This window comes from Stylophora pistillata, chromosome 10 (assembly GCF_964205215.1).
Source record: "Stylophora pistillata chromosome 10, jaStyPist1.2, whole genome shotgun sequence".
NCBI classification, from domain to species: domain Eukaryota; kingdom Metazoa; phylum Cnidaria; class Anthozoa; order Scleractinia; family Pocilloporidae; genus Stylophora; species Stylophora pistillata.
This window is the reverse complement of record NC_142528.1, coordinates 3,056,001-3,077,009: the sequence shown is the minus strand read 5'-3', so window position 1 is coordinate 3,077,009 and position 21,009 is coordinate 3,056,001. Positions and strand designations below refer to the sequence as shown.

At 38.3% G+C, this 21,009-nt stretch overlaps 2 protein-coding genes and 1 pseudogene across 2 annotated transcripts; all 3 read right to left on the bottom strand.

Annotated features, from left to right (window-relative positions):
- Nucleotides 1-1,288: 1,288 nt before the first annotated feature.
- Nucleotides 1,289-3,600, bottom strand: LOC148721397 (uncharacterized; annotated as a pseudogene).
- Nucleotides 3,601-7,441: 3,841 nt separating this feature from the next.
- LOC148721396 (dopamine receptor 1-like) lies at nt 7,442-8,305 on the bottom strand. Its single transcript, XM_088736160.1, has one exon. The coding sequence runs from the start codon at nt 8,303-8,305 to the stop codon at nt 7,442-7,444; it is 864 nt and encodes a 287-aa protein (XP_088592286.1).
- A 7,700-nt stretch (nt 8,306-16,005) lies between these two features.
- LOC148721395 (sorting nexin-14-like) lies at nt 16,006-20,284 on the bottom strand. The gene is made up of 8 exons (XM_088736491.1): nt 20,170-20,284; nt 19,932-20,017; nt 19,517-19,566; nt 19,227-19,337; nt 18,342-18,387; nt 17,073-17,094; nt 16,519-16,568; nt 16,006-16,302 (listed from the first exon to the last, which is right to left on the bottom strand). Exons 2-8 carry the CDS (start codon nt 19,945-19,947, stop codon nt 16,166-16,168), a joined length of 432 nt encoding a protein of 143 aa, XP_088592617.1. The 5' UTR covers nt 19,948-20,017; nt 20,170-20,284; the 3' UTR covers nt 16,006-16,165.
- Nucleotides 20,285-21,009: the final 725 nt, after the last annotated feature.

Here is a 21,009-nt window from a genome sequence, read left to right as displayed (position 1 = left end):
TGCCTTCCGGTTTATTATTTTAGTCAAGAAAAACAGGTAGACGATCATTAATGAAATTTTTCTGATAGCTTATAAGCACAGACATTTTTGAGACACGAGGTAGCGACTTGGCCGGTTCGCTGTGAAATCAACCAATCAACTGGAAAATCTTGTCTTATTATTTAAACCAGTCACTACACTCAAAATTTCTGCAAAAATCGCCTAGAAAAAACCTCTGAATTTCAAACTACTTCTAACCATGGAGACGCACCTAAGTACGAAGTGTGCCGCAAAGTATGATTGTGATCATCGTATCGTAAACACGGCTTGACCAATAGGAACACAAGTTGATAAGAGTGGCTGACGGCTACAGATGAGGGGAAAAACTTGCGAGGCACTGAAGGCCTAGATGAGTTCATTACTCAGCACCCATGAGTGGCGTATTTGGAAGGCTTCGCCTGACCGTCTCTACTCGGATTAAGTCTTCACAATTAAATTGTCATTTATTTCCCACATATTTTGTCATTATGTGCGGAAAAAAAGGTAAGGCTCAAATATCGCTTTGCGTGAAGCATGTCTGTCTAATAACGAGAAGTCCTTTGTTAAAAGGCTTTAGATTTGCTATAATCTTCCTCTGGTTGGGCGAAAGCTTTACTCAGCACTCAAACTTCAACACTGTGTGTGATGCTTTTCCTTCCCCTGATTCACATGACTAAAAGTATCATATTTCAAATTACCTTTTGACAAAGGCAATATATTTCGCATTAGTTAACGATAAATAACACATTAGCTTCAGTCAAGTCGAATTCCCCTTTGGATACCATGTGTTGTTATTGTTCTTTTTTGCCGTGATGACGAATCTTTTGATATCAATAGGGACCTTAAGCAATCAAGACAGCAACCCCAAGGAAGAAGTCCATTAAAAAATTAATTTCTACTTTTAATTAGAATTTGGAAATTGACTGCATGTGTTTACTGTCTCGTACGGCGCCACACCTCAACCTCAACACAACGAATAAAAGTAGCGAACAATTGCAAATGGAAATTGAGATAATTTGTCGTCGCTGTTTCGGTTAGCAGACGACGAATAATTTGTCGTCGCGGTTTCGGTTAGCAGACGACGCAAATTTTGGTGAAAAAGAAATGTACAAAATTTTAAAACGCACAGGCTGGGGTATTGTTCTGCCAATTAGATCTTTTGTTTTTCCACGTCCTCGTTGCCGTCGCCGTCGTGGTTTGCTTAAGGTCCCCAGTATTATTGACAAGAACAAACGATCGAAACCATTTTAGATGATGAATATTCTGCGATAAAAATCCCTCATTTGATAACGAGGTTACCCTTGAGTTAATCCAATCAACAAAGTTTTTCTTTCCGGTTTTCTTTGGTTACGACTTGCATGGGAATATGTTCCGCAGTACGTCCATAATGGTTTGACGAATTGGTCTTATCCTTCAACAGTAAATAACAGGAATCAGTAAGGATTAGAGAAAGAAATTGTCTGCACTTTTACGTCTTACAATGAAAATCATGCTACAAATGACAAACTAAAACTACAAGATGTACTTACAGTGTACTGACTGCAGATTTTCTTGGCTTTGTAGCACTTTCTTTGTGGCTATGCTGTTCTACTTGCTGTACCTATAAGTTAGCGTAAAGTTGGTTTCTGTGCCGTTTTATAGCTTGATATAATCTAAAATTAACAATTGTGATGTAAACGAAACAAAGACTCCAAATTATTGCGACAAAGCAGAAAGCTGTTCATGCCTTCCCCCAAGTCCAAACTAGTGAAATACCAACACCTGATATCCACATTAGAGACCTTAAGTAAACCACGACGGCGACGGCAACGAGGACGTGGAAAAACCAAAAAACCCAGTTAGCAGAACAAAAGCTCCGCACGTGTATTTTAAAACTTAGTACATTTCTTAGCCGTCCTTTGCAAAACAACAACGTGACATCACCAAACTTTGCGTCGTCTTTGAACCGAAACCGTGATGGCAAATTATTTTGATTTCCATTTAGAACTCAACGCTACTTTTATACGTTATGTTGAGGTTGAGTTGTGGCGCCGTATGAGATGGTAAATACATGCAGCCATTTCCGAAATTCTGATTAAAAATAGAAATTCATTTTTTAATCGACGTCTTCCTTGGCGTTGCCGTCCTAACTGTTTAAGGTCCCTAATAAGATCATTGCACCAACAAGGCTCCTGATATCTGAGATGGAGATGAGCAGTCAGGAAACTGTCCAGACTCAAAGCCATGACGCCGAGATGTGAAGCGGTGCACAGAGTACATATCATGACCAGTAGTGGGGTGGATGCCAAGGCATCGCCGTCTGCGGTGTTTTGCTTGGACCGAATGACAATAAGTAGGATATATAATGGCTGAGCTAACAAACCAGCGATAAGGTCAGAAACTGCTTGCAAAACACTATTTGCAGAAAGTATTTGCAAACAAGCCGAGATTAAATTTTTTCATTTCATGGGCTTGAAATCTTTAAGAAAACATTACAATCCAGCTGAAGTGCGATGTGCTTTGCAAATTTTGGCCAAAAAGTGAAAAGCGCGAGCTCTTGTAGAGCTCAACTCAGGCTTAAAGACAAGTCGGGTGCGAGTGATCAGTGAACCAGTCTGTCAGCCAGTCATACGCCAGTCAGTAAGCAATAAGACCTTCAGTGAACCAGTCAGTTAACCAGATAGTCAACCAGTCACTCAGCTGGTCAGGTACCGGTGAGTCAGTGAGTCAGTGAGTCAGTGAGTCAGTGAGTCAGTGAGTCAGTGAGTCAGTGAGTCAGTGAGTCAGTCAGTCAGTGAGTCAGTGAGTCAGTGAGTCAGTGAGTCAGTGAGTCAGTGAGTCAGTGAGTCAGTGAGTCAGTGAGTGAGTCAGTCAGTCAGTCAGTGAGTCAGTGAGTCAGTGAGTCAGTGAGTCAGTGAGTGAGTCAGTCAGTCAGTCAGTGAGTCAGTGAGTCAGTGAGTCAGTGAGTCAGTGAGTGAGTCAGTCAGTCAGTCAGTGAGTCAGTGAGTCAGTGAGTCAGTGAGTCAGTGAGTCAGTCAGTCAGTGAGTCAGTGAGTCAGTGAGTCAGTGAGTCAGTGAGTCAGTGAGTGAGTCAGTCAGTCAGTCAGTGAGTCAGTGAGTCAGTCAGTCAGTGAGTCAGTGAGTCAGTGAGTCAGTCAGTGAGTCAGTCAGTCAGCCAGTCAGTTCCCCAGTCAGTTAGCCAATCAGTCACCACTCGGTCAGTAAATCAGTTAGCCAATCAGATAGCCTTGAGGTGCCGGTGAGACACTCAACCAATTAGTCAGACAGTCAATCGCCATTAACTCAATCAGTCAGTCAGCCAGTCAGTCAACAAGTCAGTCAGCTAGTCAGGTACTAGTGAGTCAGTCAGCCAGTATAAGAACCCCAGTCAATTAGCCAGTCGCCAGTCGCTAGCCAGTCAGGCACCAGTGTATTAACCAGTCAGTGAACAGTCCGTCAGCAAGGCAGTCAACCAGTCAGTCAAGGACTTTGAAAGGAGCCGGTAAGGATGAAGTTGTCCTTATCGCGTGAAATCTTGGACTTGATGGCGGTGAAGGACTTCAAGGCGTTCAAGACGAGATTAACGATGTACGAGACTTCCATTCTGTGGTCGTAAAGAAAACTGCTGTGAGCGTTGCCACAGAGATGTTTACAGTACTGTCTCCAGCACCGTTCTCGGGCTGATGAACATGGTCCGCTTTAATGATGAACAGCTGCTCACAGAAATTATTCCTAAGAATTCGTTTTGTTTGCTTGATACTAAAATTACCGCACCCTTTTATCTGCTGATACCACGTCAAGTCTATGCCTTTTTCTATCCTCACAAAATCAAGATCAACAGGAGAAGTTTCTGTAATTTTTCCATCGCTGATATCTTATAATATTTCAATGACTGTTTTTCTTCTTTCTTTTTGAATGAAGTTTGTCAAATTCAGTTTGTAAAATACGTGCCGAATTTTCATTATATTTCATTAGCATAGCGGCGAGGTGAAAACCGAATTTAGACTCCAGAGTAGGAATCAAATATTGGACTGAAATTTTCGAAAGTTAGGATTACATTCAAATGTCTTTTTTATGTTATTTTCATGAGTTTGTGGGAAAACTTAATCATGAGAAAAAGAGAATAATTCTGAACTGTTTTATTTTCCCTAAAATCATATTATTCATCGTAGCCGATTGTGAGTACTAGTAAATTCAATCAAGGGCGGGTTCACCTGCCCTTCTTGAAATTAGCTTTTTCCAATGAATAAACAATCGCCGCCCGAAACCCATTAAGAAAGCTTCAGTGAAGAGTGTACTGAGAGAATAAGTGCACTTTGGCTTAAGTCAACTACTATACTTTTATTGCATTCCGTTTGTATATCTGTATGAGTGGCCAAAGACGAGGAAGAAAACTTTCAAACTTATAATTATTATTTCTGCTTTAATTAAGTTTGCGCCATTAAAGACATTTCTCGGAAGAGGAACCTGTTGTCACGTTTTTAACATAATTTATATTTTGGTTCATTGACATCTCTGTCGATTGCAGTATAAAAGTCTTTTTTTCTTCTCAGTCCAATTGCGAGTGAACTGAGCATATATTTAGGAGAATACTCATAATTATTATTACTGCTTTAATTAAGTTTGCTCCATTAAGACATTTCTCGGAAGAGGAGCCCGTTGTGACGTTTTTAACATAATTTATGTTTTGGTTCATTGACATATCTGTCCATTGCAGTATAAAAGTCCTTTTTTCTCCTCAGTCCAATTGCGAGTGAACTGAGCATATATTCAAGAGAATACATTTTCATGTTTTCGTAGTGATAACAAGAAAGTATATTATCTGGAAGAAAAAATTATTTTCCTTTTCAGGGCAACTTTCGATTTAAATGATTTTTATGGTCTTTTTATTTACTCAGGGAGTGAAACTGATTTGAATGCGGAACAAGCTTTTCCTATATTTGGACTTTAGTAGACAGTACTGTCTGCCCTATTAAACATTCATGAAGCTGCGGGAAGTTTTCGAAAATACACACATAATAGATATTTTTCTCAAGACAACCTGAACGGATATCATCACCCGCTCAGGATGTTCAGGTGCCTATCATTGTCGCTGACAACAAAACGTCCTTCTAAGCACGCTCAATAGCCTCACTATATTATAAAATGTTACTCCTGGGTTTAAGGGCTCTTCTTAGACTTTCTCAGTCTTTTTTTTTTTGTTTAATCTGATCGCGGCAGCTTTATTCAGTTAAATTATGAACCTTTAATCAGACGTTGGATTTATTCTGTATATTAACTTTTTATGTGTTTTTTTTTATAAAAAAATTATGTTGGGTGTTCATTTTCGGGTAAAATAGTTGAGTGATCAGTTTTAGTTCGGGTTCTTCTACGATGAAAGAATTTTACAGACTAGACAAGCCTCGCGCTATTTATTCAGAGAAAAAGGATTAATTGGTCTCCGAATGCATTTATGATATACGTATGTGAAGTAGATTATGATGGCTGCACATGTCGAGATCGATTTTTCAGCGGAAATAATCAACCTCACTTTTCTGCCCCTAGCAAATACCTATAGCAGGGACAGTCACACTCTGACGATAGTGATCTGAGCGCACATTCTACTGAAAACACGCGGGTAGTGCGTGTGTTATACTGCGGGCTTTTTATTCTGCGATTCAGTTTTCCATGAAAGTAAATGACTCATATTTTGAGTAGGGGGTAATTTCTTCTTCCATAATATATAGGGGCTTTCGATTGAGGCTCTATTCAGCTGTAAGAAAATAAAAAAAAATACTGTTTTTACTTCAAAATATTTAATAATTTTTTTTAGTGATCTTAGAAACAGGCTTGTAAGGATGAAAGCGTAGTCTCTGCATTTTACTAACTCAGTATATATCGCGTTCTACTTTTATGTATCGAGCACTGTAAAACGGAAAAATCGAAATGCAGACTTCTTAATAATAGTTTTGTGTGGGTAGAGGGTTGTTTGGTATAATAAGCTGTGGGTTGTGTAGGCGGAGGGTTGGCTTGAATGTCAATAAACTGCGGGTATGTTTGGTCAATTTAAACCGAAATATTTTGTAAGGATGGGTGCCATTCACAAAACCTAAAAACAAACAAAACAAAGGGGTGCATTACTCATAACCAAAGAAATTTTATCCAACTATGATCACTAAGTCCTCTGGGGTACTTAAAACCGAATAAAATTTTCAAGGCCCGTCTAAACGCACGCAACATTTCAACGCAACATTGTTGGATCGTGCGATAAAAAATGTTGTGAAGAACCTGGCCAAACGAGAGAAATATTTTGCAACATCCAAAAGTGTGGCACCAAAAACTTGACCACTTGAAACAACACCAACCAACAATGTAATGGGGTGGCCAAAGGTGTGGAACACGTTGCGCGCAACAACGTTGCAAGATCTTGCGTTAAATTTTGATAGCGTTTGGCCGAGCCTAAGTTTGATGATGATTCTGATTTTTACATAATCGATGCCAAATAAACACTTTTATAAATACAAATGTTCTAGGCATTATCCGGTTAGTGGGTTTCCTCTTATTTGTTTATGTTAAATAACTGCTGCGAGAGCTATGAGACGTATGTATCGAATGTCATTTGGATTCGTTTGGGAAGGAAGGGTCATATAATAAATTCTGGATCTTTATTTGATTAAAGATTCGTGAGCCCGAAGTGTAAAACAACCTTTAAAAAAGCGTAAATTGAAAATATAAAAGCTTCCACTGGAGGAAAAGCGACAGAATTGAAAAGAAAAAAACACTTTCCCTGAATTCATTTCGTCAGGGAGTTGTCGGCGTCTACTGTGGAAGCAACTAAAAGGTCAATTCAAAGTTTAATTATATGGTTTTTGGCTGAGCGACAACACTGTATCAGTCAAAAGTTCTTTGTCTTTCCATCGATGCAAAATTATTGAGCCATGAAAATTGAGGTGTTTTTTGTTTGATTTTTTTTTTATGTGATAGCTCTCTAATATATTGTAGTACTAGAAAAAGTAGATAGCTGAAGCTCTCTATTCTAATTCCAATTATCACCATGCTTAAAATTTGTATTCAAATTACATAGAACTTTCCTTTTAAGATATGTACAATAGCAACCGACACGCTTTGATGTGTGCCTTTTCATGTTGCATCTAAATTAGGCTATCATAAATACAAAGCACTTATTTTCTGTGCCAATGTCGTTAGCAGAGGAGCAACAGCAAAAATTGCACCAATATTCTCGTTTAGACAGGCTCCCTACGGTGATTTTGTCCTTATTACTAGAGATCAATTTTGAATATTACAAGTAAACCATTTTATTACTACTTTATGCAGGCTGTTAGTTCAAAAAGCTTATCAAGTTGTGTTATTGTATCCACTCACATAATAACTGTCAGGTGCAATAGCCATAGGAGTTCGACTTGTTATTTTTCTGTGTCGCTCACTTTCCGCACGGGTGTAAATTTTAGAGAGTGTTAATGATGATGTGTCGAATGTGCCTCATACTCCAACAGTAAATAACGGGGTTTAGCGATGAATTCATACACACAAGAGTCCAACTGTAAAACCTAAAAGTTTTCAAAGCAACGCTAGGCTCGTTATTGGCAGTAGCAGCAATACTAGTGCAGTATTCAGGCAAATTACAGACCAAGTACACAAGATACACGTAAAATGTAGTAATGGCAATTTTCCTCATCCTTGCGGCTTGTTCCATGTCACCGTCATCCTGCTCGGCTCGCCGCACTCGCAAGGACTGAATTTCCCTCGTGTGGCGCCGTACAGCAAAATAAATCCTGCAGTAAACTAATCCTGTGCAATTAAAACAGAACCCAAGGACAACAGGAAGGAAAATAAGAAGGGAGGGAGGTATCCAAAAATGTCCAGATACTCCAAGAAATACACTGAACATCCAGATTGATATCACAGCCAAAACAGAGTGTCTGTGGGTGAAAAGCTCCTGATATCTGAGATGAAGATGTACAGCCAGGAATCTGTCCATGCTGAGTGCGAAAACAGTGAGAATTGAAACTATGGAGATGGTATCCGCGATGGCAAGCAGGGCTTTATTCGTTGATTCGTCAACAGGATCAGCGCTTTTCAACCTTCTAACTAAAAGCACGACGTAATAAGGTTGTACAAATATACCAACACCAAGATCTGAGATGGCAAGACTTAGCAGAAATGTTCTTAACGGCCTCGGTAGCGACGAGGTTTTTCTCATTGCGTAAATTGTTATGATGTTCAATGTGATGGCGGTGTAGGATAACAATGCGTTGAGCACACAATTGGCGACCATCGATGAACGATAGGGACCCTCAGCGCTTGTCATTGTTTAGGACGCAGATGAAGATCAAACGCGTGGATAGTCGACCAGGAGACTAACAGTGGACAAAATGGTAACTTCTCGTGAACGAAAGCAGCTTTAAATTATCTATGACTTCCCGGCGATCTTGACTGATGAAATTTGATATTAATTGCCATCTATCAAATCATTTGGGGGCCTACCTCCCATGATCCTGCAAAAATAAATTTGGGAAAACCTTTTTCTCGTAATATGTCCTCCGAGTAAGATGTTCCGAGGGAGAAGGCCAATTATTTATAAAGCAAGGCCAATTGATGAAGACTCTGAGATTCTTTATTTCTCGCTTGTTTTTGCTTTATATGAACATCCGAAAATGAAATGAAAATCGAATTGCCCTTTGAATTTACATAATAATGACAACAAAGTCAGTTTAAATTCTCTTGCGCGGAAGTATTTCGTAAGGTTGAATTTCCATTGAAAACCCATTCTGTTTGTAAACAATGGTAATCGATCACTATACGCGATAAATTTGCTGAAACCGATGGCAGTTTCAAAAGCGAGATTCACTGACTTTGATAGTCAGATGGTCTATGCAATTTTGTTATGCCCCGATAATCGATAATTTTATGCGATGAATTTACTGAAAATCGATGACAGTTTCAAAAGCGGACTCATTGACTCTGATGGTCAGATGATCTATGCAAATTTGTTATACCCGATAATCGATAATTTTACGCGATGAATTTACTGAAAATCGATGGATTCATTGACTCAGATGGTCAGATGGTCTATGCAAATTTGTTATGCCCGATGATCGTTAATTTTACGCGATGAGTTTACTGAAAATCGATGACAGTTTCAAAAGCGGATTCATTGACTCTGATGGTCAGATGGTCTATGCAAATTTGTTATGGCACGTTTATTCCGAGTTAGAGCAAAAGTAAAAATCAATTAGACAATAAGGGTACCTTTGTGCTGATCCCTAAACTAATCACATGGAGGCTTTTTCAAGTACAAAGATGTTCCATTTTGGCCGTAGAAATTTTCAGAAGAGTTTATAATAGTATGATGTGCATGAACGATATTTCCGTGTAAGATCACTGAAACTTAAAGATGTTCTGACGGGTGGTTTAAATGTTTTGAGTTGTAAAGTCATATAACTCAGTTTTGATTGATCTCCACAGTGAAATGTATTATGATTTTTTTGGGTAGTTTGGTCTGGTGGTCCGGCTCCAGGGTTGAGGAAGTTTATACAAAGTCTTTCAAGGAGTATGCAAGACTATGTCATGTTAAACGTCACTCTTTTGTATTAAAAAAAGCAGTATATCGTTGAGATCTCGTTCACTTGTGGCTTTGGAGCTTCTGAATTGTTTTCCTCTTCACAGGACTCAACAAGTATCTTCAAATATGGAAAATTCTGGCAAAATCATTAATTTTAGAAGCAACCTTTCAACGTCCTTAAGGTATCACACTACTTTTATTTTGAATTTACTCGAGCTCAAATTAATTGACCATCTTCGTAGATAAAAATATCTGAAACAATTAGCTTTATTTCAGTGACTGAGCAAGTGTAATTTATCTCATCCTGCTGTTTCTAATTGACCTGTAAAGTAGGCGGAGTTTTCTAATCTTGCCCGCGTTAGATTGTTGCTAGCACATCCAAGCTTAAAAAAATATCAATCTTCGCAAATTCACCAGTATTGAGAAGACTATATGCAATAAAACGCGACCAATATCATTTACTTGTTTTGTTGGATATGAACGAATGCAAACAATCATAACTTTCAGTGGACTTAAATGAGGGTGCAAAAGATTAACATCTTGTTCAGAAATTGATAAACAATCAGTCGTGTGTTCATTTGGCATGTCGGAACATCAAAGGAGACCTAAACGGAGGCATTAGCATAATAACCTCAGAATTGGTAAATTTTGTCTTGAGACAGAGTTTATTGAGTTTCACGCCTTGTACCATACCCAAATTCTGCCTAAACTACTTTGTTTCATTAAAACCCTCCAAGGTTTGAGAGTTTCCGGGTTTTAACTGCGTATTGTTCTTTTTAAAGACAGAATGGCCCCTAAGTGTAATAGCCTGTCGACTGAATTCATATTAAAAAATCGATAACATTCACCGTGAGTGTGTGCTTAAGCCTCGTAGTGTGTTTCTCGTACAGACACGCTACCCAATCTTAGATGATTGTTTTTTTTTCTTCCTTTTTCTTGTGTTGTTTTGAGAGTTTCCGGGTTTTAACTGCGTATTGTTCTTTTTAAAGACAGAATGGCCCTTAAGTGTAAAAGCCTGTCGACTGAATTCATATTAAAAAATCGATAACGTTCACCGTGAATGTGTACTTAAGCCTCGTAATGTGTTTCTCGTACAGACATGCTACCCACTCTTAGATGATTGTTTTTTTTTCTTCCTTTTTCTTGCATATTAAAAATGTAAGGTTTACCTACGAGTATCAGCCCCTGATCAGTTCGTCAGCATAATAATTATCAACTATGATGATTCTCTGATCGATCCGCTTGAGCAGTTGTATTTAAATGAGAACGTGACTCTTCCCTGTATTTTGTCCGATCAGTGGGTTGACAAAATTCTGAAGGTTATTCTACAAGAAGAAGGTCAATTAGGCGCCGTACAACATAACCGTTGACTATTTTCAGTAGGTAATACGGAAATGCCTTGGTTAGTTAAGAAATAGCACAAGATCATGATGATAATCACAAAGATTTACAATTCATTGGCCCTCCAACTAAAAAAATTATATAATAAATACAAGATACAAATGCAAAAAACCATGTAAAGAATGATATAAACCACTAAAGATATGGTCGATGCTCTTTAAGACAACTGATTTCAAGTCTACAAGGAATTAAGCTCAATGAATGTATTAAAACTAACCAAAGGTCATTTCTAGTGGACAAAGCTCCGAAACAAGTAGAATTTCCAAGTTGTGGATTGTTGCATTATCTTAGCAAGTAGTAACTTCCTGCCGCCTTTAGTGTAACAATTGAATTTTGGACAAGAACCACTCGTAAGTATACTGCATCAAAAAGAAAGGACATGCCTTTTATTTCTTTACCCATGCTCGTGGCCAATGGGGGAAGTAAAATTATTCTCAAACACAGCCGTTGATTTTAACTGGCCCATCGAATAATATAATTGAAGAGTAGGCGATTGTGGTTTCCTCCGGAAAACATATTCCATCTTCTGGTTAGCACACAAATATGAATGAATTTGCGTATTGCTTTAAGAGCTTTTGATTACATCAGTTGTTGTCGGTAGCAAAAGTACTTGCATGGACGGAATCATTTGATGGATATGCCAGAGATCTGGAAAAATAATCCTTTCGGATCCGGGTTGTAGTGATTGCCGAGTTGCACGATGTGATCTTTTATGCCTGAGTTTAGTTTCTATTCATATACGTTATGTTTGTGTAATGCCTTTAAGATTATTACCTCTCAGTTTTCCCAGTGGCCATGGTGGGGAAGTTAAAAGAGTTACTAACAATATAATTACATGATAAATAGTGAAAATTTTTAAATAAGCTTTAGTTAGAACTTAGTGTGACTCTCATTACAACCAATGCAAGGTCAGAAGGGCGATGAGGCACCAAATTCTGGCAAAACTTCTTATCAAGCTCGGTTGCCATAGGATCATTAGTTATACTGTGTAAATACTCACCTTCCAAATTTGGTTCCAAATCTAAGAAATTGTTAAGGCGTTTGAAAACAGAGACTGATAAGAGGGCCTCACGAGTTTGATATCAGCGAGTTAAAATCAGTAAATTGGGAATATGAATCCTGCTTTTCAAAATTTCGAGTCGTAAGTTTACGACTTAGATCTGTTAGCAGCATCCAAATTAGAATGTAATTACCTTGGCTAGAAAACGGATGGCAATGTTAAAAGTGGATGGCTTCTAGTTTTCTACTAATAATATATGTCACCTTTGACAAAAGGGTTTACCATGTCTATTGACAAGCAATCTGTCAAAATCGACACCCACTCAACTTCCTTGAACTTCATCGAAATTGGTAGATTGTTTATAAGAGCTCATCCTAAAAAGAGTATAAAACAGATACTTCTGGGTCACATAAATTTCCGTTCGATGCAAGCCGCAAAGCTACCTTTCAAGGTCCATGAAGTATTATTAAAAATGAATATTGGGTACTTTTGAGGTGTTACCTCTAAAACAACAGATCCGGGCTATTTTGTGATTAATTTCATACGTAACTGCTCCAAGTCACTCCTCGGCATTTTCAATACAGCTACAATTTTCAATTGGACATATTCTGCAAGGCTTAATTATCAATATTGATTATTTTTTTTTTAATTGTTACCGAACAAAGGCTTGAAATCGCCTATCATGACTGAGTCTGTTGACGAATGTTTGACACTTAGAAATTTCTTTCATTTCACTGCTGTTCAGTTGACTTTCCTCAAACAGATCACCTGCTCCCTTCTATGGCAGTCTTCTAGAGAGTGTAAACTCAATTATTAGTCGTTCTGATATTGAAATGTCATAATCATCCAGTGAAGAGAAATTTAATTTCTTCGAAGCTTCAACACTTTTTTCCACCTCTAGTATACTACAGAGAAACTTAGCAGTTCAAAGAATCGATAAAGGACTCCTCCAATCGAATACAGATAAATCGAATTTATATTTTTAGTGTAAAAAATAAACCGCTGTGAGGTCTCTGGTTTTACAGTGCGACGCTTTGCTTCCGCATTAGACCATGTCACAAACAATACTGCTGACCTGCGCCAGGCATCACCTGTAATCAGTGGGTGGGAATGCTACTGAAATTTCGATTGAGAGTTTCAAAAATGTTACCGGAATCGACTGCTGATAAGCAATCATTCAAAAGTGCGGTTTGAGTGACGAGCTTTAATAATGATAAAATCGAACTTAAACCATTCAACAAATTAAGCCAAAAAGCTAGCATATTTTGAATAAAAAATCTTTCTAGATTAATTTCTGTGCATTTTTTCAAATGTTGGGTATTCAATATAAATCCTCAACTAGATTTGTAAGTTGTTCTCTGTGTGAAGAGGCTATGTGTTCCTCTGGGGGACCCTCAGGGGGTGACCGATGACGTTAACAGCTATTGTTTTTGTTTTATTATATATTTTTTTACCTATAAGTTACCCGGAAATTGATTCAAACGAACGCCAATTACTTAGCTAGAGGGTCTTTAATCAGATAACTCTAAAAACGAAAAAGAAAAACAAGCTTTTTTTTTACTTTGAAATAGGAATATGACACGTAAAGACGATAAATTATGAGCATCTCCTGCTTAACATGGCTTCTTAAAGGTGTTGATTTCGTATTTTGCCGAAAGATTATTTTTGTAAGTACACTGAGTGATTCTGTGAGAGTATTGAAAAGATAAATAGATATTCGTTTATACAACTATGAATTTTTGTCTCATTTTAGTTTCGATTGAATTACTTACACGTTATCCTCTCCTATACCAAAATAATAGGGACTTTAAGAAACCACGACGGCGACGCCAAGGTAGACTTCGATTAAAAAATGAGTTTCTACTCTTAGTTAGAATTTCAAAAATGGATGCAGGAACTTACTGTCTCATACAGCGCCACAGCTCAACTTCAGCATGACGTATAAAGTAGCCGTTGAGTTCCAAATGGAAATTAAAATAATTTGCCGTTGCGGTTTCGGTTCGCAGACGACGCAAATTGTGGCGATTTCACGTTCAAGTTGTTTTGCATAGGACGGCTAAGAAATGTACCAAGTTTCAAAACGCACGTTCTGAGCTATTGTTCTGCCAATTAGATCTCTTTTTTTTCCACGTCCTCGTTGCCGTCGCCGTCGTGGTTTCTTAAGGTCCCTAATAATTCACCTCCGCTTCGGTGAACAAATGTTAACTAGTTTCTTTTAACATCAAAGATATATTTATGATGCACGATCCTTCGCAGTAGATGGCGCTATTTATGCAATAGCGAAAATCAGGCCTGAAAAACAGCAGGCCTGTACGGGATTCGAACCACTGACCTCTGCGATACTAGTGCAGCGCTCTACTAATTGGTGGTTTGCAACCAACCTCTAGAGACACAGGTAACAATGGTGAAAGGAACAAATGCTGGTGGACGAACAAACGAAGCTAATGAGATATTCATTGTTTACGTCCACCAACATGGCGGCTATGACGTAACGTGCAAACCACCTATTGAGCTAACAAGCCAACTGGGAGCAGGCCGTTAAGTTGATTCGTAATAAACCCGTGATGATAAATCAGATACAATAGATATATGAAGTTCATATGTTTTGCACTAGTATCGCAGAGGTCAGTGGTTCGAATCCCGTACAGGCCTGATTTTTTTCAGGTCTGATTTTCGCTATTGCTTAAATAGCGCTATCTACTGCGAGGATCGTGCATCATATGTATAATATTGTTGATTTAAGTTGTTGTCCTTCTCGAGAATAAAAAGAAAGGTTTGCGAACCACGCAATACTCACGATGCCGGTTTTTTCCTTTCAGGAAAAAGTCCCTCCTAGATGCAATTTAACAATCAAATGTAACTCGTTAAAATGATCAAAAGGTTTCAAAACCGAAAGTACAAAATTGTTTGAAAGTGTACCATTGAGGGCTGGTAAAAGCGAGTTCAAAGCCATCTACACAAAAACGCTTAATCAAATATAGAAAACAGATATGAAGAGAAGAAAATCATGTCTAAAATGTAAGCGTACCTCGCCTCTTCTTGATTCATCTAGAAGACCCCTACAATAGATAAAACCCAATATTTACCAAGTCAATTAAATAGCACAATTTTGGCTTACCTTGAATAGGCTCCATTAAGCTAAGAGCATTTGTTTTTGTCTTTCTTTTTGTTCTTTTGAGCGAGTCACCAATAACCAGAGGTGAATAAAACAACTGGTTTCTGTTAACTGTTTGTGACTCATGTGACAAGATAAACTGGAAAGAGAGGCTCTGCTCGTTGCCTGTGATTATAGAGATAGTTTGCAAGATCGGTCTGAGATTTATGGTTGATAGCTTAAAACAAAATCAACATGAAGAAAATAACTAACTTTGGTAATGGCTTCCTTTTTGTTGGTTCTACGGTAGATGATAAGATCGACTGCAAAAATGGATCGAGGTTCTGACCTTTCTGTAGAGAGAAACAGCAAGGTTAACAGTTTTACCCAGGGGACATTCATTGCATACCCAGGGGATATCCATTGTATACCCAGGGGACATTCATTGTATACCCATGGGACACTCCTTGTATACCCACGGGACATTTATTGTATACCCACCGACTGAATACTTGAATAGAGTTCTAAGTATAAGAATCAAGTAATTCACTTGTCTTTAAAGCATCGCCGGCTTACCTCCTTTTTGAGTATTGTTGTCACTGACTTGATCTTTTTACCTGCGAAAAATGTGGAATCGAGAAATTAGAACAAAAAGTATGGACTCCAACAGCTAAAACTGCAGGAGGGTGTCGGTAATATTCCTATGACAGAGAATCACGTTGGGCAAACAACCTGTCACACTGGACATTGTTTTCTGATTAGCTTAGATTGACTAATTTATCAGTCCTATAACCCCTCTTCGCTGTATGTTTCAAAAAGGCTTTTTTTCGCTCAGTAACGTCACGTTGCTTATTAATCTATTCTTTTATTGATTTCATCCTGTATTCTTTTCATTCTATCTGTGCATAGGATATATGAGTGGTGCAAAACAGTATACAACTTACCCGCTTTATCACCCATCTTGTCAGGGCCAAACATTTTACTGAATTCCTTTTCTGGTGAAAGGAAGTTGAACAATAATCCGCTTCCCTTTAGCAGCGGATTAGAACACAAATACTAGAGAACAGAAAAACAACAAATTGTTCGAAGAATTCATTCCAAGCCTCGAGATTCATTCATGCCTCATTCTCACCTGGAAATATTTCTCAAACTGAACTCTGCAAGCATCGAAATAAGTAGCTGTACTCTTCTGCGAAACTGATTTTAAAGAATTACGCTTCGGTGGAAGAAGCGAGTCATCGATTGAACCTGCAAGAGACAAAATGAAATGAAATCATATGCACGAAGCACTTTTTAGGAGTGTCGAACGGGAAAAAAGACTCGTCTAGTGGGTCTCATGGGTGTTTCTCTCATCTTGCGCGTGCTGGCTGATAAAAATGACCCTGTGTCTATGCCTTTTAGTTTGGTGTGATATTTCCAATGGAAATAATTCAAAGCAAACATAGATCAAACTCCAATACTTACCGTGGAATTCTTGTAACTTGCTTTGAAGAACAAAGAATTCCTTATACCGCCTGTTGATTTAAAATGAACATCAAAGGGCGATTAAAACTGTTAAAACCAAGTCTGTAAAGGTCCAACTTCCTCTTACAAGGACTTGCACGATAGTTTCCTCTTCGCGACTATTGTGGGTAATATGAACAAAAAAGGAAACGATATTACCAGTGCCTTCGCCACTTTCAAAATGGAAAAGGTAAGAGGAATGTTTAGCAAACTTCGATTGCTTTGTGAAAAAATGTCAAAATCGTGAAATTCGTTTAGTTCCTCAACAAAATATAGAATGGAAGGGCATCTGTATAACTTGAACTCCCCTTACTAACAGCAGTCTCTGCTTTTCGGTGAAGTTCGTCGCACGAGGGGAAAAAAATCAGTGCGCCTCGCACCTAGAGTTCTGCGCGGTGCGCTAACACCGTTATTTTTTTCACTTAATTTGTTTTGACTCGTGCGACAAACTACGCCGAAAAGGAAAGACTGCTCGTAATCTGGGAAGCTGATGACAAACAGTAATTAAAACCTACCGTGCTACATCCCATCGGGTCACTACAAAGAAAGGGAAAAAAGAAATATAAGTTCACTGCTTGAGCTTCCCCCCCCTTTTTACCAAAATGCATGCATTTCTAAACCGCTTTACCAGTACCGTACCGTTCCTCAAGAAAGTAGTAAAACGAAAACAGGGATTTCTTTCATTTGGATCACTTTCACTGCTCCTTTAACGGGTCACCGCTTATGTAAACTCACAAAGCGATTTTGCCATATGCGTGGGTTGTGGAGGAGCTGGGGTGCCTTGAAGGCGTCAGTTTTCAGAGGTAGTGCTAGTTTGGTATCCATTGAAACCGTTTCACACTGGACTAAAGAAGGTGTAAGGGACTGAGAAGGATACGCTCATAATCAGAAATACACTCGCAAAGTAACTGTGGAATGAGCGGACACTCGAAGGAACCTCGAACATAGCTATGGAAAAATACCTAACCACTTCAGTGGAAACAGTAAGAATAAAAATACCTCGCATTGAACCCTTTGTCGAACAGCATGTTTCATCTTAATGAACCGTTCTTATGCTGAAATTGGTAGCTTAAAATAGTAATAGTTATTATAATTTTGACTTTTAATTATCGTCATCTTGTTATCGACTTTGTTGCAAAGAAAGCCACTTTTTGCTGAAACTATACCTTTTTTATTTCAAAAGGTGGCCAGCGTCGCTTTGATTATTTGAAAACTATATACGCCGTTGATAGAGCATGAAGCGAACTAGAGCCTGGCTTGTAACTCTAAAGAGAAGATGATGGAATATGAAAAATTGCGCGTTTAGCTTGAAACCTTGAATCACCAGCTCGCACTCACCGACCGAAGACTTTCACGAAGTGCATTATGGTTACAAATCTCCATGGAGCAAACGCAAATAACTCAAAAGGCAGCAGTAAGTTTGGAAAAGAAGTTCGCACAAATATCCAGAGATTTGGCGGAAATGGAAGCTGGAATCATGAGAGCGTAGAAACATTGGTTGAAAAAGATGGAAACCATAGGAAGAAGAGAACACCTCTCCGATCAAAACATAAAGTCAAGTAAACAGGGTCAAAGTCGCTGAGGGATAAACTATTTAGTGCAACAACCTGCTGATGAAAAGGATGACACATTTGTTGGGTAAAAGTAAATTCTGTCTTCGTTGATTTTGTGATGGAAAATGCTCTGATTGTTCTAGAATACCTAAAGGTTCTACGACGAAAAAGAGGAACTTTGATTTCGGAATAGCGGCAATTGTACCTGATGTATATTTACAGCATACGCACCTTCTTCTGCATCAGCTCTTTCCACAGATATAATAAACATACATTTCTGCAAAGCAAAGAAACCTTTTATGTCATGCATGAAAGTCTATTACTGCTCTCAGTTACAGTAATCGAGAGCAAGCGAACACACCACAGTTAACACTAGTTTAAGGATTCACTCTACTATCTTTGAACACGGTCACCATTCCTATCACTAGACTGATCCAACAGAATTTTAAAGGATCTGGTTTGATTGTCACAAAATGGAAATTACAATTTTCCAAGTCAACCGCGTTACAGTCATTAAAGTTTACGATATCCTTATATAATAATATTTTACTTAATGTACATAATTCTTGATGTAGGTTGTAATTTTTATTGAATATTTTGTTGTGGGCTTCCTAGAAAGTAGGCTGATAGGTTCTAAAGAAACTATTTAGGGCTGTGTCGGTGGGGGTAACGAAATAATTCACAACCCACACAACCCACAATTCCTCTATTCGCTCCGACGAAGGGCTAACGCTTGAAATGTAAGCTTTTGGAATCGTTACGATGGCCAATTTACCATTTAACTTTTGTTGATATATCCAAATTATTTCCTGGAAAGTAGCTTGTAGCTAAGTGTGGTGGTACATTAAATAAAGAAGAACTACTACTACTACTACTACTACTACTACTACTACTACTACTACTACTACTAAATGATAAGGTTATTTCCTCCTCACTTTAACCTGCAATGGTAGCCTATCCCTGACGTTCAATTAGTAAAACAAAACGCGAAAGCAAAGGGCGCGATGGTGGCGAAGGAGTGAAAAAAACCGGGAAGGTTTGGGTCGGGTCGCGTACTTAATCTCAAGACCCGACCCAATCTTCCCGGTTTTTACTTGAAGTAAAATGACCAATCACCTGTTTAGTTTCCATGATCACGTGAGGAATCGTTATCTTCCACAAGCTGAGGTCACGCGTCTCCTTTTCTTCCACTCCTTCATTTTCTTCTTCACTTTCCCAGTCACAATCCTTCAAACAAATGAATAAAAATTCGTTTTCGAGCTTTTGCAAATCACGAATTGATTTCAGGATCAACATCGATGACCATGATTCAATTGCTCTGTGATCCTTTCACTGTTCACCTACATTCAAACAATTCCAAATCGTTTACACTACTAAGTTAGTTGATGAAAGTTGTAGAGTGTTACCGGAGGTGTGTCTGGGATATCACACGGGTCCTCTTCATACGGTGAGTCATCTGGAGCGTAAAACAAATGAAATGAGGTAAAAACTTCAAAAGATTTTCACTCACCACATAATTTGTTGCTGACTTTGCACTATCTTTAGCGAATGTACTTGCGCAAGTACTTGTAGATATCAACTGAAAAAATTTTCCCTACAACCTATAGGGAACTTGTAACTTTAATTATTAAAGAGAGATTCCATCGCTGCTGCGTAAAACTGTAGTCAAGAGCTTTTGTTGCCCACAAAATGTTCAATTAAAGTAAAATATGGCAAAACGGGTACATCTGCTGTAATTTAATGCGTATGGCACGTTGACTGCTGCTTCAAATACTTTTCAGTCTTGCTGGGAGCACACAAATCAACTTCACCGTTACTTACCTTTGTTTGGATTCATTACTTTATCTTTCAACTTTCCAGCTAACCTTGAAAACTCTGCCAAAGGATCAAACTTTTTCTTTGAAGCCCTGCAACAAATGGAAAAGATCAAGAACCCAAGAAAGTTCGGATAGGGCCACGTGCTCGAATTTAGTGAGCGTCATTTGTTAACTATGATATAGTTAAGCAATGAAAATAAAAAAGGAAGGGATTAAGAAAGTTTCTTTATTTTTTTTTTTACCTTGAAGTCGGTTTGTTCAAAGGTTTGGCTGGCAATCGGCTTCCACACAATAGCGCTGATACTTTCTTTTTGCAATAGAAGAGGAGGTTAAAGCCAGGTTAACCCCTGTTTACCTGAAAGACTTGCCTCAAGATAAGAATAACTATATGCCTATCTTGGTCCTACTAGTTATTTCTAAACCTCTTGAAAGAGCTTATACAGGTTATATGAACATGTACTACTTTTTTGCAACTCTTACTTCAAAATAACTCTTCTGTGCTCAGCACACTTTGTAAAGCCCATTTGTTTTACAACAAAGAATTAAAGACTTTAGAGAGGGTAAAACTGTGAAATGGGTGATGTTGTCAAATAAGTGGTACAACAGTTGATCCCCCTATTCCAAAGCAACAATGTATTTTGACACAAATTTCCAATTTTTTTTCTGAAACAGTAATTATCAGGAAACTCTTCTACAGCACATCAATTTTCAGAATGACATGAGTAATTCTTCAGAATTTCGCCAAAATCGGTTCCAAAGTAAAAAATATGAGCCTCAAACATGCCAATTTTTAGATAGCAAGCACTTTCCCTCTCCCTCCTCCAGCGATACAATCTTCTGAAAAAATTCATAACATGGCATTGCAATACTCTGAAAGTGAACTTAGATGTTATTCATGTCTTTTTGAAAAGTATAAAGAACTATGGAAGGGATTCATAGGGTTCTTTGATTCCAGTGAGAACTAAATCTGAGGCAATGTTAAGTGTTTGACAGAAAAAGAACGAATGTTAGGAAAAGAAAACGATGAAGAGGAACGGTGGGAAGAATCCTTTCACTCATGTTGTTACCCAGAGCTGTGACTA

Coding starts and splice junctions, on each gene's coding strand:
- LOC148721396 (XM_088736160.1), bottom strand. CDS start 8,305: ATGACAAGCGCTGAGGGTCCCTATCGTTCATCGATGGTCGCCAATTGT.
- LOC148721395 (XM_088736491.1), bottom strand. Junction 19,338..19,516: donor ATATCCCAGACACACCTCCG/GTAACACTCTAC, acceptor ATTTGTTTGAAG/GATTGTGACTGGGAAAGTGA. Junction 16,569..17,072: donor ACCCGATGGGATGTAGCACG/GTAGGTTTTAAT, acceptor TTAAATCAACAG/GCGGTATAAGGAATTCTTTG.